This window comes from Mercenaria mercenaria, chromosome 7 (assembly GCF_021730395.1).
Source record: "Mercenaria mercenaria strain notata chromosome 7, MADL_Memer_1, whole genome shotgun sequence".
NCBI lineage: Eukaryota > Metazoa > Mollusca > Bivalvia > Venerida > Veneridae > Mercenaria > Mercenaria mercenaria.
The window spans coordinates 65,295,471-65,312,720 of NC_069367.1; the positions used below are offsets into that span (position 1 = coordinate 65,295,471).

Here is a 17,250-nt window from a genome sequence, read left to right on the forward strand (position 1 = left end):
AAATTGATCATGAAAAGGGCGCTTTATAAATCTGGTATAACGATAATACTGTTTCAACTGCAGAGGGCCTGTTGTACAGCTAGCAGTAACTCAGAATAGCTAAAAACGGTTGCTTAAGGTAAAAAAAAACACCTTCTGATGGAAAATCCAGAATAAGAAAGTTTAATTATCACTCTGAGGTACCATTCGCTTCTTTCTTTTAAAAGACGCGTGGTAAATTACAAGCAAAACTACAAATAAAATATTTCTTAAATGATACACTTATTCAGTGGGTATAAAAATGCCCCCATTTTGCCTGTTTTGCAAACATGGTTTTTGACACAATTTCTGATACTGCAGAAACTATACCCGTAAGCAGTGGTTGTTTTGTTTATTTGTTTCTTTTTTTTTTTTTTTTTTGCTCGTTTGACAGATCCGGTTTTTAGTTAGTTACTTAGTTACACACAAAAAAGGGGAAAATATATGTCTTTATCTACCAAATCTGTTTTTCTTAAATTTTGCATATTAAACTGGAGTATTTACTTGATTATGTATTTTATATAAAAGTGTATTCAGATATTGTATTGCTACTGAACACAACAAAATAAAGAGACCCTTACTGTTTTTAGTTTAATTTTCATACTTTATTAGAAAATACTCTCAGGCACAGCCGAATTAAGCTAAGTCGACAAGCTTTCGGTAGCCAAGAAAAAAACGTTGTTTGAATGACAATTTATTTCTAGACTGGGAAACACACTTTGTTAGGTATCTTTTGGTTGGTTGATATCGAATGAAAATGGTCAATGACATAATATTGTTGTTGTTTATTTTCAGGCATTCATGAAAAGTGCTATTCATATTACTTTAACAGCCCATAACATCAACAGAGAAGACTGACTCAAAGTTGATATCGTTGGTGTGCAGAGCAATAACACTTTCTCTAGAGATGGAACACTGTGAATTTTCGAGTAACATTGCAAACCATTATTAATTTGATTTGCCTGATTGTACAGGCACAAATGTATTCGTCGGAAAACTACTATCTTCATAATCAAAATGAAATGAAATAAATAAATATATTTATGATAATTCTTTGAAAAGTGAAGTTTATAATATATTGATAGATAGTTCCGCAATTAAAAACTAGTTTCTTTGGAACAATCCATTGTGCCAATTACATAATACACATGATTGCATATTACCTGACAATGTCAAATATACAATTTTCAATATCCGGATTTTGGTTGATTAGTTTTAGCTCCATATGAAAACCGATACCCCTCTAGCAGAAAACAGATAGGTCTTGTTTTTTATATTTTTTAAATGCCATGTCTTCACTGAATGTTGGAATTTCTGTCTATTTGATGAAATGATGTTGATATAGCATGCTATTTACTTGGTGTTTTTTACTTTGTCTCAAATGAAAAGAAATACCTTTGCTTCGTTTTTGCAAGGTAAAATAATGTTCAAAACCGATCTAATCCAGAAAATCCACTTTATTGTTTTTACTCAGAATGTTTATATTTGCAGGGTTACCATCGATAATACCAATTTAACTTAATTGGTGTTAGACAAAAATTAGTTTCCCGATATATATAATTATTCATAATGATTGTTATTTTTGTTTATTTTCTTCAGAAGTCTATATTTTCGATTAGTGTCCTTATAAATCTTTTACGTGTCTCTTAAAAATGCAAGTTAGTTGAGTTGCTTTAAAATAAAATCATTTCATGGATCGGTTAAATGACAATTAGCACTGTTTCATGTCGTTATCTTGCTACACGTTCTTAATATGTATTTCTTATAAAGCACCGAAATAGCAAGTTATTTCATAGTTGCCCCTCCGGTAAGAAATACCCATCTACCGTTTATAACAGCGTTAAGGTGAAGAACATTGTCTTTTTCTTTGTTTGGAGCCGGGGGGAATAAAAATGTCATTATAGAAACAACCTACTGGAGTTGTGAATTGTCTTATATTTATTTACATTTTGTACAAAATTCTAGCCGTTGTCTTGGCAAATGTAAGGGCATATAACGAAATACTGTGATGTATTTTCCTCATGCAGGGAATATTGCGTGAAATACAGTAAAACGATAGGATAAAGGGATTAAGCATGTGCCTTTATTTGGTGATAAACCGTATTTCAGTTTTATTATATTTGCCTAAATCTCGATCAAATATGTGTAGCTTAACACACTTTCTACATATAATATGATAGAACGTTTAAATGAATTCAGTTTATTAATTTATAAATTCTAAGTCGTTATACATCACCATAGAGTTGCCATAAAATCAGAACGACATTAAAATTTGCGCAATGCATTATGTCTTTAAATTCTTATGTTGATTTTATTATGTACTACATGTACTTCGTTATATGGGTCATTTCAAGAAAACTGAGAGAAGTGCACACAATTAGAATAGGACTGAAGCTGTCGAATTGAATTTTGTTAGATTCCAATAAAATCTACAAAAATATCCTTTGGAAGCATAGAATGCAACTAAGAATAATTATAGCAGAGTCGGTTTGAGTGAGTCTGTTCATGAGAGGTAATGAAATGTGCAACACATCTCACGCCCCCTAGCACCGACTTAAGCGGAACTCTATTACGCATGTGTTGAATGGACTCCATGATCCCAAAGGACCTGAAGATATAACAACACTCACCAACGTTTATACAGTCACACTACAAGTCATATTGGTATTAATTGAAACGAGGGTGCTGATATTGGAGCAAAGAAATCCCTTTCATTATCACAATCTAATTTGAAATTAAACCAAATACATTTTATCTGAATGGAAATTACATGGAACAATTCTTCGTTCAATATACCTTATGATATAAAACATGTTTTAGGTGAATGGCACCAAGGGAACAAATCGGTTCGCAGAGAGGAAGTTTTTCTTTCTCGTTGTCGAATAGGTCATACCCGTTTGACTCATTCTTATCTTCTTAACAAAGAAGATCACGTTCAATCTTTGAAAGAGTTGTTTGAAAAGTTTGAATCGGCAATATTTTATCCTTTTTAAATCAGATAACCATTTATCACAAAATCTGAACCTCATACATTTTTGTTCACACATTTTGCAATATTATTGTTTGCCACTGATATTTTAAACATAAATGTTTTAGAGATGCTTTACAGTTTACGTTTTCAATACAACTTCTTTTCGGCGGTATATGACCTTTTTGTGTCGATTTGCCGTAAAATCCAACTCACTTACTCACACTCACTTTATCTTGAGCAGATGCTTCACGTGCTTGTAAGTGTTGCAGTTGTACATTATATATACACACAGCATATGCCAGTAAAAGAAGCCGGAATAGTACTTTACAAAAATGATAACAAAATAATTACTTTCCCCATAGGGTAAATACAGATATGGTAATACTTTCACAATATGTAAATGCAAATAACCAATTTATAAACCATTTTCTGGATATAAGGAAAGTGGTTTTCTTGCTAGAGCGTATAAAATATAATACGGCACATCATTAGCCACTGACGAGAAATATATTCAACTTGAATGAAAATACATAAGACAATGAATTGGTTATAGAGAAGTTTCTTTCCTAAATGTGAATTGGAATAAATAAACATCTGTTTTATGCAAATTAGAATGCAGGCGCAAACATCAGACATTATGTGTTAATTTAAATGGAATGCTTGTATCTTTGCAATGGATGTTGTTGAAACGATCGAGATATAAATACTGTTCGAATACTATGTAATTAGGCGCATGACACGAGTTTTGATATCTTCGACAGAGATATTTTTAGTTTACATGTCCCTGAAAATGATTAAACCTTTCATAAATAGCTTTATCTGCATGATAGGCTAGCGCATGTCTTATTCAGTGTGCGAAAGTAGGAAATTTGACTTCAAATATCTTGAACATTGTCTGTGAAATCATTGTATTTGAACAAACTTATTTCTAGAAAATTTGCGGAGAATAGAAAATGTCACATCATGTATGAACATCCTAGTATTTTTTATATTATTTGTTTTCAAAATACCATAGGTATGGAAATTGTCGCTGTTTTATGTAGCAACATAAATGTAGTAATAAACTACATTTTCACATTTTCACATTTTCACTTTAATTGCAAAGTTCGTAAAATTAAATGATTTTTATTACTATGACTCAAATTTCCGTGCTTCATATTTCATTTTGCATCAGATTTTTTTTCTCAGATTAGACATCAGAGAAAAGAAAATGTTTTCATTAACTTATTAAACTGTCAGACAATTTAAGCTTAAAGTGGGCCGGTGGTCTAGTGGTAACACGCTTGACTGTCAATCCAAAGGTCCCGGGTTCGAATCCCGGCCTAGGCAATGGAAATTTCTGAGATGCTCTTGAGTGTCTCCAACCTAACTTAGAGGCCTGTACTGGCTCTTCCCAGGAAAGACGGCTTCGCGTGTTTCGGTGCTATACACCGGGCACGTTAAAGAACCAGACTGTCTATTCGCAATGAGCTAGGCTAAGTTAGCCGGACAAGTCTGTATCTAAAAAGGATTCTCTCTCTCTGTTCTGGGGACTTTATCTCACTCTGTCCCTCTGGTCAGATCGCTCTGTGTCTGCTCTCGTACAGGATAAATTTCGCGCCCTGTGTGGCTGCGTTTGCTATATGTAAAGCGCCTTTGAACGTGTATATCATGAAAAGGGCGGTATATAAATCTGGAATAATAATTAAGCTATTGTTATCAAATTTCTAATTTCTCCTAACTTTATATTATCTTACAAAACAGTTTTAGTTAGTGATGTTTTGCTGTATGCAAGAAGATTCAAAATCAGGTGTAAGTGTTTTTGCCAAACATTACTAGAATATTTTTGTTTAGTGGCCTAAGATTTGAAAGAACAGTCCATGAACAACTGAACAACTCTTGCAGTTTTCAAGGACAAAGTTCTAGAACTGTGTCAAAAGTGTTCTCGTGCACTTGGAGCACTTTTCATGAAGTGTAAAATGAGACAAATTTCAAGAAAACGAGGTAAGTGATGAGACGCGTCATGATGATATAGAAAAGAAGTAATTTCAGACAGACATGATACACTAAATAGATCTGTGGAAATAAATGATGACGGTAATACAATTATTTAATAAAATCTGTTGTGCAGGAAGGTTTCAGTATTGGTAACATGAAAATCCAGCTGAAAGAATCTATGTTACCAGGAGTTTATGAATAAAGTAGAAGATACATGTATTTAAAAATTCTTAAAAAAATGTGGAGTGTAGAAATAATAGTTTGAAATTCTCCAGCATGACAGTATAAATGTTAGTAAAAATACAAATGGCAGAAATACGTTATGTATATGTAACACATTTTATGATACACAAAGAATAGAGTTTTAAACAGTTTTTCTTTCATAAAAAAGCGTATTGTGAAATAATTGTAGTTAAGTAAGGAAGTTGAAAGGTATATTTTAATTTGATTTTATGATAAAACATGCGAGATGCAAAATAACCGGCAGATATGTACCTAATACAAAACAAAATGCCTTGCTTTTATGAAAAAATACACAATTGTGCTAAAGATTACTGTTGGTCAGAAGTCAACTCACCCCACCCTCTTCAAGTAGTATCTACACATAAAACACATATGATGGCGATATAGACAGTTGCGTTTATCAATAGAAAAGTACCCCACATATCATTTGTTACCTTTCTGTTTTTCAATTCATAAACATTATATATAAAACAATAATTATTGTACAACTATACATGCCAATTTGAATCGTAATTTTGTACGATTTTGCCGCTGTCATTAATACTGATTCATAGTTAAATACATTGGCTTCAATTAAATACAATTTTTGTTCACTGATTTCATCAAATGGCGAAGATATGAGGCCATATAAGTGAAAATTGTAAAACTGCACTTAATGACCTTTGACCTAATTTCTTGACCTTAATTTGACCTTAGGATTGTGACTACCGACATCAATGAACTACTTATATCATATACTTCACATAAAAGTTGCATCTTCACGAAATGCCTACGTATGTGTTATCCAGCCACATATATGAAAATACTTGGTAGACTATTATTCATATTTCCTTTTATAAAATACGTTTTGCATATATCTGGTCACTAGGCGCATGCACACATGTTTGACATGGAGCTTTCAAGAGGATCAGAGTTAAGTGATCAGCCAATTAAATTAGGCTACGCATAAGTGATCCGTTCAGTGGCTGTAAATGCTGTGACTCGACATAATTTGATCAGAAGAGCGGACGCAGTGGTTCAATGGTAACACAGTCTGACTTCGAAACCAAGGGTCGTGGGTCCGAGCCCCCGCTCCTTCAACTAAAAGTTACTAATTGGGATAAGAGTCACGTGTATGGGTGCTTTACATCTGACACGCTAAAGAACCAGGGAAGGTTCTTGAACTGGAGCGTCGTCTGTATCTTGCACTATCCTCCCACCAACATAAATAACAGTCATCTGGAGGAGTCGGCCATATCGGCGACTATAAATAAGCTTACGTCATAGCTAGTGGGATAGTTACTGGACTACAGGGAAATATCGGGTTGTAATTGAAGGTACATGTGTAAAACAATGCTATATGGTAAATAAAGGGTTAAGCCTAACGTATGGGAAAATCTAAGCTACTATCGGTATAGTTTTTAATGTGTTTATGTATAATATACAGATAATTTAAGCTGAATAATTGAAATATACATGAATAATCATTTATGAATCATTGCTACATAAATGGTACTTTATACACTAGTTTAAGCTCCCGAATGATGTTTATTTTGCTACTGACTGTTCCAAGGTGGTGTTCCACTGTGTTCTATGCCTTTATCCCCGTATGTTTGCTTTGCATGTGTTTGTAAGTTAGTGTGTGTGTGTTTGTAAGTTAGTGTGTGTGTGTTTATGTATGTGTGCTAGTCTTGTGCACGTCCGCGTGGTGTGAGTTGCGCTTTGAGGAGGCTTCACTTTTTAGAACGTGACTTTACCTGTTGGATATTCATCCCTTTTTTTAGAACTATCGATCGTAATACGGAATGGAATTGAAATGTCCTAAATATTTACTTAGAAGATAAAAAAGATAATGTAAAAACGCAAATATTTTAATAGATTGAAAACAAAATACATGTTGTACAGATTTAGATCACTAAAGAGGAAAAGAAAATCTAAATAAGATGCACCAGGACGGGATTCGAACCAATTTTATATACAGCTGATAGCTGACAATTTACTAGTCCCAATATGTGACTCTAGGTACCTCCCCTGACGGTCTGTCCACAATCATGAGCAACGGCAATTAATCTAGGTAATTCTGTCTTACAGACATGCTAGTTAATGCAGTGATGATTTAATAGCGAAAAGAAAAATATTTCCGAATAGAAAATTGTCTCTTGTGCATGTTTTTGTAACATGATATGTCATGTTATGAGCATTTCATAGTGCCTGGAGAAAGTCACTCAATGACCTACATCTTCGATTTTTTTTCGCCATTGATGAAGTCAAATCCTTATTACGTTGCTGAGAGCGCTATTCATACAGATATACAAACCGGTGTCAAATATCAGTTATTGGAAATCGCAGTGTCTGGCAAATGCAAAGTGCATCGGCGCAATTGCAGTTGTGTTTTTAAGGAATTATCAGCAATTGTGTTTTTAAGGAATTATCAGCAATTGCAGTTGCTGATGTGTTTTAAAGGAATTATCAATCATTTACTGACATTTGCATACAAAAACTATTTCTGCGGAGATATATAGCGCCGTATCTTTAACCGGAATAAGCTAAAAGCACTAAGATATAGAGCTATATATTACGTACAGCAAATTAAACAGTTTTATTCTTTTCTTTTATTCTTGAGCTTATAATTTCTGTTCGTCTGGGAATCACTAATGATTACGCCTGATGTCAGACGTGGATGAATTGGATAGACTGAAATGAAATGAAAGTGATGATAACATTTCGAGTTGGATTAACAGCTATCCATTCATTTTCCAGATACTTGCTGCTGATTTGACAAATACCGTATTTTGCATAAGTGTGTGAAGTTGGCGAGAAATTCGACATTCGACATTGAACATCCGATCTCAGAACGACATTCGACATTTGAAGCGTGAAGCTGGCAGAAGGTTAAACTTTCGACATTGAACATTCGATCTCAGAACGACATTGGATATTCGATACCAGAACGACATTGGACATTCAATTTTAGAACGACATTAGACATTCGAATCCAGTACGACATTGGACATTCAATTTTAGAACGACATAAGACATTCGAATCCAGAACGACATTGGACATTCAATTTTAGAACGACATTAGACATTCGAATCCAGAACGACATTGGACATTCGAATCCAGAACGACATTGGACATTCAATTTTAGACATTCGAATCCAGTACGACATTGGACATTTGATACCAGAATGACATTGGACATTCAATTTTAGAACGACATTAGACATTCGAATCCAGATCGACATTGGACATTCGATACCAGAACGACATTGGACATTCGATACCAGAACGACATTGAACATTCGATTTCAGAACAACATTCAACATTCGATACCAGAACGACATTGGACATTCGATTTCAAAACGACATTCGACATTCGATACCAGATCGACATTAGACATTCGATTTCAGAACAACATTGGACATTCGATTTCAGAATGACATTCGATTTCAGAACGACATTGGACATTCGACTTCAGAACGACATTCGACATTCGACTTCAGAACGACATTCGACATTCGATTTCAGAACGACATTCGACATTGGATACCAGATTGACATTGGACATTGGATTTCAGAACGACATTCGACATTCGATTTCAGAACGACATTGGACATTCGACTTCAGAACGACATTGGACATTGGATTTCAGAACGACATTCGACATTCGATTTCAGAACGACATTCGATTTCAGAACGACATTCGACATTTGATACCGGATTGACATTGGACATTGGATTTCAGAACGACATTCGACATTCGATTTCAGAACGACATTCGATTTCAGAACGACATTCGACATTTGATACCAGATCGACATTGGACATTCGATTTCAGAACGACATTCGATACCAGAACGACATTGGACATTCGATTTCAGAACGACATTCGATACCAGAACGACATTGGACATTCGACTTCAGAACGACATTCGACATTCGATTTCAGAACGACATTGGACATTCGATTTCAGAACGACATTCGATTTCAGAACGACATTCGACATTTGATACCAGATTGACATTGGACATTGGATTTCAGAACAACATTCGACATTCGATTTCAGAACGACATTGGACATTCGACTTCAGAACGACATTGGACATTGGATTTCAGAATGACATTGGACATTGGATTTCAGAACGACATTCGACATTTGATACCGGATTGAAATTGGACATTGGATTTCAGAACGACATTGGACATTCGATTTCAGAACGACATTGGACATTCGATTTCGGAACGACATTGGACATTTGATACCAGAACGACATTCGACATTCGATTTCAGATCGACATTGAACATTCGATTTCAGAACGACATTTGACATTGGACACGTGGATTGCTGGGTCGGTGTTTTCTACCTTGGCACCGTTTCCTGAAAGTCTGCGAGTGCTCCTGAAATTGTCGTAGACCATTCTAAATGATTAAAAAAAGAAACACGGACTATTGTGACAATATTTTCTCCCTTGGCACCGTTTCCTGAAAGTCTGGGAGTCCTCCTGAAAGTGTCGCAGACCATTCTAAATGATTTAAAAAAGAAACACGGACTATTGTGACAATATTTTCTCCCTTGGCACGGTTTCCTGAAAGTCTGGGAGTCCTCCTGAAAGTGTCGCAGACCATTCTAAATGATTGAAAAAGAAACATGGACTATTGTGACGTTTTTTTCTCCCTTGGAACCGTTTCCTGAAAGTCTGAGAGTCCTCCTGAAAGTGTCGCAGACCATTCTAAATGATTGAAAAAGAAACACGGACTATTGTGACGATGTTTTCTCCCTTGGCATCGTTTCCTGAAAGTCTGAGAGTCCTCCTGAAAGTGTCACAGACCGTTTATAATTGGTTGAATTGATACAGAGGCTAATGGGACGGTGTTTTCTCACTTGGCATCTATTCTTGAAAGTCTGCGAGTGTTCCTGAAAGTGTCGCAGACCATTTTTAATGATTAAAAAAGAAACAAGAACTACTAGGTTAGTGTTATCTCTCTTGGTACCGGTTCTTGAAAATCTGCGAGTCCTCCTGAAAATATCACAGACTGTTCTTAATGGGTTGAAATGATAGTTCTTGTTCCTTTTAAAAGTTCACAAGAACTATCATTTCAACCCATTAAGAACGGTCTGTGACATTTTCAGGAGGACTCGCAGACTTTCAGAAAACGGTGCCAAGGGAGAAAACATCGTCACAATAGTCCGTGTTTCTTTTTCAATCATTTAGAATGGTCTGCGACACTTTCAGGAGGATTCGCAGACTTTCAGGAAACGGTGCCAAGGTAGAAAATATCGTCACAATAGTCCGTGTTTCTTTTTCAATCATTTAGAATGGTCTACGACACTTTCAGGAGCACTCGCAGACTTTCAGGAAACGGTTTCAAGGGAGCAACATCATCACAATAGTCCATGTTTCTTTTAAAGTCATTTAGAATGGACTGCGACACTTTCAGGAGTACTCGCAGACTTTCAGGAAACGGTTCCAAGGGAGAAAAAATCGTCACAATAGTCCATGTTTCTTTTTCAATCATTTAGAATGGTCTGCGACACTTTCAGGAGCACTCGCAAACTTTCAGGAATCGGTGCCAAGGTAGAAAACACCGACCCAGCAATCCACGTGTCCTTTCAAACCATTCAGAACGGTCTTCGACACATTAGGAGAACTCGCTGACTTTCAAGAACTGGTACCAGGAGTGATAACACTAACCAAGTAGTTCCTGTTTCTTTTTAAACTTTTAAAATGGTCTGAGACAATTTCAGGAGCACTCACAGACTTTCAGGAATCGGTGCCATCTGATACTACTAATGTCGTTTTTGATTCGAATGTCCAATGTCGTTCTGGTACCGAATGTTAAATGTCGTTCTGAAATCGAATGTCCGATGTTGATCTGGTATCAAATGTCCAATATCGTTCTGAGATCAAATGTCTAATGTCGTTCTGAAATGTCCAATGTCGTTCTGAAATCGAATGTCCAATGTCGATCTGGTATCAAATGTCCAATATCGTTCTGAAATCGAATGTCGAATGTCGTTCTGAAATCGAATGTCCAATGTCGTTCTGAAATCGAATGTCCAATGTCGTTCTGGTATCGAATGTCCAATGTCGTTCTGAAATCGAATGTCGAATGTCGTTCTGAAATCGAATGTCGAATGTCGTTCTGAAATCGAATGTCCAATGTCGATCTGTTATAAAATGTCCAATATCGTTCTAAAATCGAATGTCGAATGTCGTTCTGAAATCGAATGTCGAATGTCGTTCTGAAATCGAATGTCCCATGTCGTTCTGAAATCGAATGTCCAATGTCGTTCTGAAATCGAATGTCGAATGTCGTTCTGAAATCGAATGTCCAATGTCGATCTGTTATCAAATGTCCAATATCATTCTAAAATCGAATGTCGAATGTCGTTCTGAAATCGAATGTCCAATGTCGTTCTGAAATCGAATGTCCAATGTCGTTCTGGTATCGAATGTCCAATGTCGTTCTAAAATCGAATGTCGAATGTCGTTCTGAAATCGAATGTCCAATTTCGATCTGAAATCGAATGTCCAATGACGTTCTGAAATCAAATGTCGAAAGTAGATCTGGTAACAAATGTCCAATGTCATTCTGTTATTGAATGTCGAATGTCGTCCTGAAATCGAATGTCCAATGTCGATCTGAAATCGAATGTCCAATGTCGTTCTGGTATCGAATGTCCAATGTCGTTCTGAAATCGAATGTTCAATGTCGTTCTGAAATCGAATGTCGAATGTAGATCTGGTATCAAATGTCCAATGTCGTTCTGGTATCGAATGTCGAATGTCGTCATGAAATCGAATGTCCAATGTCGAACTGGTATCAAATGTCGAAATGTCGTTCTGAAATCGAATGTCCAATGTCGATCTGTTATCAAATGTCCAATATCGTTCTAAAATCGAATGTCGAATGTCGTTCTGGTATGGAATGTCCAATGTCGTTTTAAAATCGAATGTCGAATTTCGTTCTGAAATCGAATGTCCAATTTCGATCTGAAATCGAATGTCCAATGTCGTTCTGAAATCGAATGTCGAATGTAGATCTGGTAACAAATGTCCAATGTCATTCTGGTATCGAATGTCGAATGTCGTCCTGAAATCGAATGTCCAATGTCGATCTGGTATCAAATGTCGAATGTCGTTCTGAAATCGAATGTCGTTTTGAAATCGAATGTGTAATGTCAATCTGGTATCAAATGTCGAATGTCGTTCTGAAATCAAATGTCCAATGTCGTTCTGGTATCGAATGTCGAATGTTGTTCTGAAATCGAATGTCCAATGTCGTTCTAGATGCGAATGTCCAATGTCGTTCTGAAATCAAATGTCGTTCTAGATGCGAATGTCGAATGTCGATCTGAAATCAAATGTCCAATGTCGTTCTGAAATCGAATGTCCAATGTCGTTCTGGTATAGAATGTCCAGTGTCTTTCTGAAATCGAATGTCCAATGTCGTTCTAGATGCGAATGTCCAATGTCGTTCTGAAATCAAATGTCGTTCTAGATGCGAATGTCGAATGTCGATCTGAAATCAAATGTCCAATGTCGTTCTGAAATCGAATGTCCAATGTCGTTCTGGTATAGAATGTCCAATGTCGTTCTGAAATCGAATGTCGAATGTAGATCTGGTATCAAATGTCCAATGTCGTTCTGGTATCGAATGTCGAATGTCGTCCTGAAATCGAATGTCCAATGTCGAACTGGTATCAAATGTCGAATGTCGTTCTGAAATCGAATGTCGAATGTCGTTCTGAAATCGAATGTCTAATGTCAACCTGGTATCAAATGTCCTATATCGTTCTGAAATCGAATGTTTAATGTCGTTCTGAAATCGAATGTCCAATGTCGTTCTGAAATCGAATGTCCAATGTCGATCTGGTATCAAATGTCCAATATCGTTCTGAAATCGAATGTCGAATGTCGTTCTGAAATCGAATGTCCAATGTCGTTCTGGTATCAAATGTCCAATGTCGTTCTGAAATCGAATGTCCAATGTCGTTCTGAAATCGAATGTCCAATGTAGATCTGGTATCAAATGTCCAATGTCGTTCTGGTATCGAATGTCGAATGTCGTTCTGAAATCAAATGTCCAATGTCGATCTGGTATCAAATGTCCAATATCGTTCTGAAATCGAATGTGGAATGTCGTTCTGAAATCGAATGTCGAATGTCGTTCTGAAATCGAATGTCCAATGTTGTTCTGGTATCGAATGTCCAATGTCGTTCTGAAATCGAATGTCCAATGTCGTTCTGAAATCAAATGTCGGATGTCGTTCTGAAATCGAATGTCCAATGTCGATCTGGTATCAAATGCCCAATATCATTCTAAAATCGAATGTCGAATGTCGTTCTGAAATCGAATGTCCAATTTCGATCTGAAATCGAATGTCCAATGTCGTTCTGAAATCAAATGTCGAATCTCGTTCTGAAATCGAATGTCCAATTTCGATCTGAAATCGAATTTTGAAACCACGATGTGCTCAAGGAGTTTGGACGCAATACAGGTCAGAGAGATTGGTCGATAGTTGCTGGGTTTTGATTTGAGACCTTTTTTAAAGACTGGTGCAACTGTTGCCTTTTTCCAGTCTTGAGGGACAATGCCTGTATTAACAGTGTTCGAAATTCGCGATAGTCCGACAGCCCGGGGCTACCGAATTTCAGCTCGGGCTACCGGTTTTCCGCAGATACAAGCCCGACCGGGCTACCGCATTTTTCCTAATGTGTTAAAAACAAAATGTTAAATAAACGCGTATGGCATCGTAATTTCATAACTCTCCGTTAATAAACGCTTACTCATCACGCATTGTCCAGGTTGAAGAAACGCTTATTGAATTAATGATGCATCGTCCAGATTGAGGAACGCTTATTGAATAACTGAAACTGTATGAGCGTACTCGATTGGGTGGTCAGAATCGTGAGGGTACCGAATTCAAACTGTTCCATAAGTTCTTACTAAACGGGTGATTTAGATTAGTTAAAACAAAATCATTTATAAAAAACTTTCACAAATGCAAACCAATGCCGCTCATATTACCTGTTGGAATTAGACGGTCGGAAGACGGTCCAATTCATTTGATTTATGTTCTTATTCTAGGAATCCCCAATCAAGTATGCCCTTAGAAACTAACAATATGGCGAACTTTTTAAATCTAAAATTCTTTGACGGTGCGAAACCGGGCATGAAACGAAAAATAGTCAGTGATTTGTCAAGGGAAAACAACAAAAAACAATATGAATTAAAGCGCGAGCGTGATTTTCAGTCATCGTGGCAGAAAACTAGGCCATGGCTTATTCACGAAGAGGGTAAAATGTTTTGTAAATGGTGCAAAGATACGAATCCTGACAGTGATTGAACCTTTATAAAAGGATGTGAAAATATTAGAATTGATTCTCTTAAAACCCATGAAAAGAGTAAACAACACTTACGCAGTGTTGATAGACATGTTAATGTTAATGAGCAGTCAACTTCACAGGCAACTTCATGTTTGACTAAACTGAATAAATCTCAAATTGGCCAGCTGTCTATCAAAATGAGAACTGCTCATTTTATTGCCAAGCATCACAAGTCATTCTTAGATTATAAACACATTTGTGAACTGGACAAAATGAAAGGGTTAGATGTTGGAACATCTTACACGACAGATAAAGGGGGTGCAACATTATTGCAGTCTATCTCGAGTGTCACCAGGGCATATGTTTGCCAGAGTATTACTTCAGCTAAATTCTTCTCTTTCACCTGCGATGGTTCCAGTGACTTTACAGGGGATGACTACGAGTCTATTTACACTTGTACATGTACAAATGGGATAATTCAGGACCAGTTCTTATCCATTGGGATTGCCAAGTTTGCTTCATCTAGTGACATACATGACCACATTTGTGAAAACTATACAAGGCTTGGCTTAGAAAATGAGTTCAAGGCCAAGCTTGTCGGATTCTGTTCAGATGGAGCGTCAAATATGCAGGGTAAATAAACATTTTATACTAAAAGCTTATCAAAAACAAAATATATTATTTATCTGAATGAAGAATGTATTGTGAAAGATTCAAGCTGAAGCTGCTTGTCAGTTTTAGATTAATGATAATCAACTTAATGTCATCATACCTGAACACAGGAAAAGCAATTTGAATTAATAAGATGCAGGATTTTGTTTATATTATACCCAAAATAATGCAATGTGATATTTCTCAATCTATATTATTCTACTTATTTTCAGGTCATAAATCTGGTCTAGTGGCTCTACTTCGAAAAACCCACCCCCACATAGTGACTGTCCACTGTCTGGCTCATAGGCTTGAACTTGCCTTTAAGGACACTATTAAGAAAGTCCCACTGTATGAAAAAATGATGACTCTTCTCCTTGGGCTCTACTACTTGTATAGGAAGAGTCCAAAGTTGAAAATGGGTCTAAAGAGATCATTTGAGGCTCATCAGACCAAAATGTTGTTGCCAACACGTGTTGGTGGTACCAGATGGCTACCACACCTCGACTTAGCCATCAGGAACTTCATCCGAGGCTACAAAGCTGTTAGAAGTCACCTGGAGTCATCGTCACACACAAGCCCAAAAGCTGAAGGACTGGCTAAAATCGCTGGTGACTCCAATTTGCTGGGTTTTGTCCTATCTCTGCAGGTATTTTCATTCCAAATATAACAACAAGTAAATTTAGAGTACTCTGATACTGAATTTAACTTGAAATAAAAAATGTTTAGTGATTAAGAAATTCTTCTTTGCTTGAAATGGATGCAGGCATATTTAAAATAAAAGCGAAAAGATAAACCATTTTAAGGTAATTTTATTCAAAGGCAGTCATTCAGCCACTGGTGCGACTTAGCCTTAACCTACAGAAGGATGACCAGACACTTGCTGACGACCACTGTCATGTTGAGGCAACACGGGCTGTACTTTCACATCTAACAGAGAAGTAAGTTTAATTTTACAATTTTAAAGTTTAAAGAGGCTTACAAAAATAAGCTGTCACTCCTATATTTGTGTTAAAATATAAACAAACAAAACTGATATAAAATGTTTTAATAGATAACTTGCTATTTAACTTAAAAAATGGAATCTGTTAGCTAGCACTCTGATTTCAAATGATTTATTTGAAAGGGAGTTTGAGAGCATCAAGGAAGTAGAGACTGGCGTATATCAAGGCTTCACTGTCAAGCATAAAGGACGCCAATCCTCTGGTCATGTTGCTCAACTTGTGGAATCTATTCTCGGGCACATGACCAGTAGGTTTCGATATCTACAATCACTGGCACCACATCTATCACTAGCTTGAAAAACTGGCCCACTGAAAAGTCTGCGATTCAAGGTTTTAAACATTTTGATGAAACCTTTCCTGTTCAATATAGTTCAGTTCAGCTGGATGTTCTTGTTGTTTGTTCATTAAATGTTGCATTGTGCAGTTTTATCTTTAGTTTCAGTTTATTTGTCCATGGATCTAGTAATGGAGACTATATATAAAACTTATTCACAGATAAGATAGTTTTATATATAGTCTCCATTACTTCTAAAATGTTTTCTATTAAATTAAAATAGGTGTTAATTCTGTAAACCATAGATCCATGTAATAATCCATTTCTGTACATTTAAGTGAATGTAAAGACTAAAGTACAATTAAGATTTTTAATTACCTATAAATGAACAGGAATTGTTTGCTGATCTCCTTGTTTCTATAATCATGTACATTTTGTATTTGATGTAAAGCTATTTGTAGTAGACACTTGTTCAACAATCTATTCAATAAGATGTCACTAGCTATAAATGATCACATTTTAGAGTATGGCAATACAGAGGTCAAAGCTGCAACAGCTCACTTCCAGTCAGTTCTTGAGGCAGCTGGTGTTGAGGTAGACCTAATCCTTGGTGAATGGCAGCTACTTAAACAACTTGTTTTTCAGAAGTAAGTGTGGTTATGGCTTTAATGAACAGAATATCAAATTATTTTATGTAATAGAAAATATCATTGAAAATAAATTTTATTGTCTACTCCGGCTTAATATAATATTGAATAATATTCAAATGTATTTTTGGCTTTATATGCTGAAGCT

General features: G+C 36.1%; 1 protein-coding gene across 1 annotated transcript; it reads left to right on the forward strand.

Annotated features, from left to right (window-relative positions):
• Nucleotides 1-14,554: 14,554 nt before the first annotated feature.
• Nucleotides 14,555-17,118, forward strand: LOC128558823 (E3 SUMO-protein ligase KIAA1586-like). Its single transcript, XM_053549038.1, has 4 exons — nucleotides 14,555-15,159; nucleotides 15,411-15,826; nucleotides 16,000-16,118; nucleotides 16,979-17,118. Exons 1-4 carry the CDS (start codon nucleotides 14,724-14,726, stop codon nucleotides 17,031-17,033), a joined length of 1,026 nt encoding a protein of 341 aa, XP_053405013.1. The 5' UTR covers nucleotides 14,555-14,723; the 3' UTR covers nucleotides 17,034-17,118.
• Nucleotides 17,119-17,250: the final 132 nt, after the last annotated feature.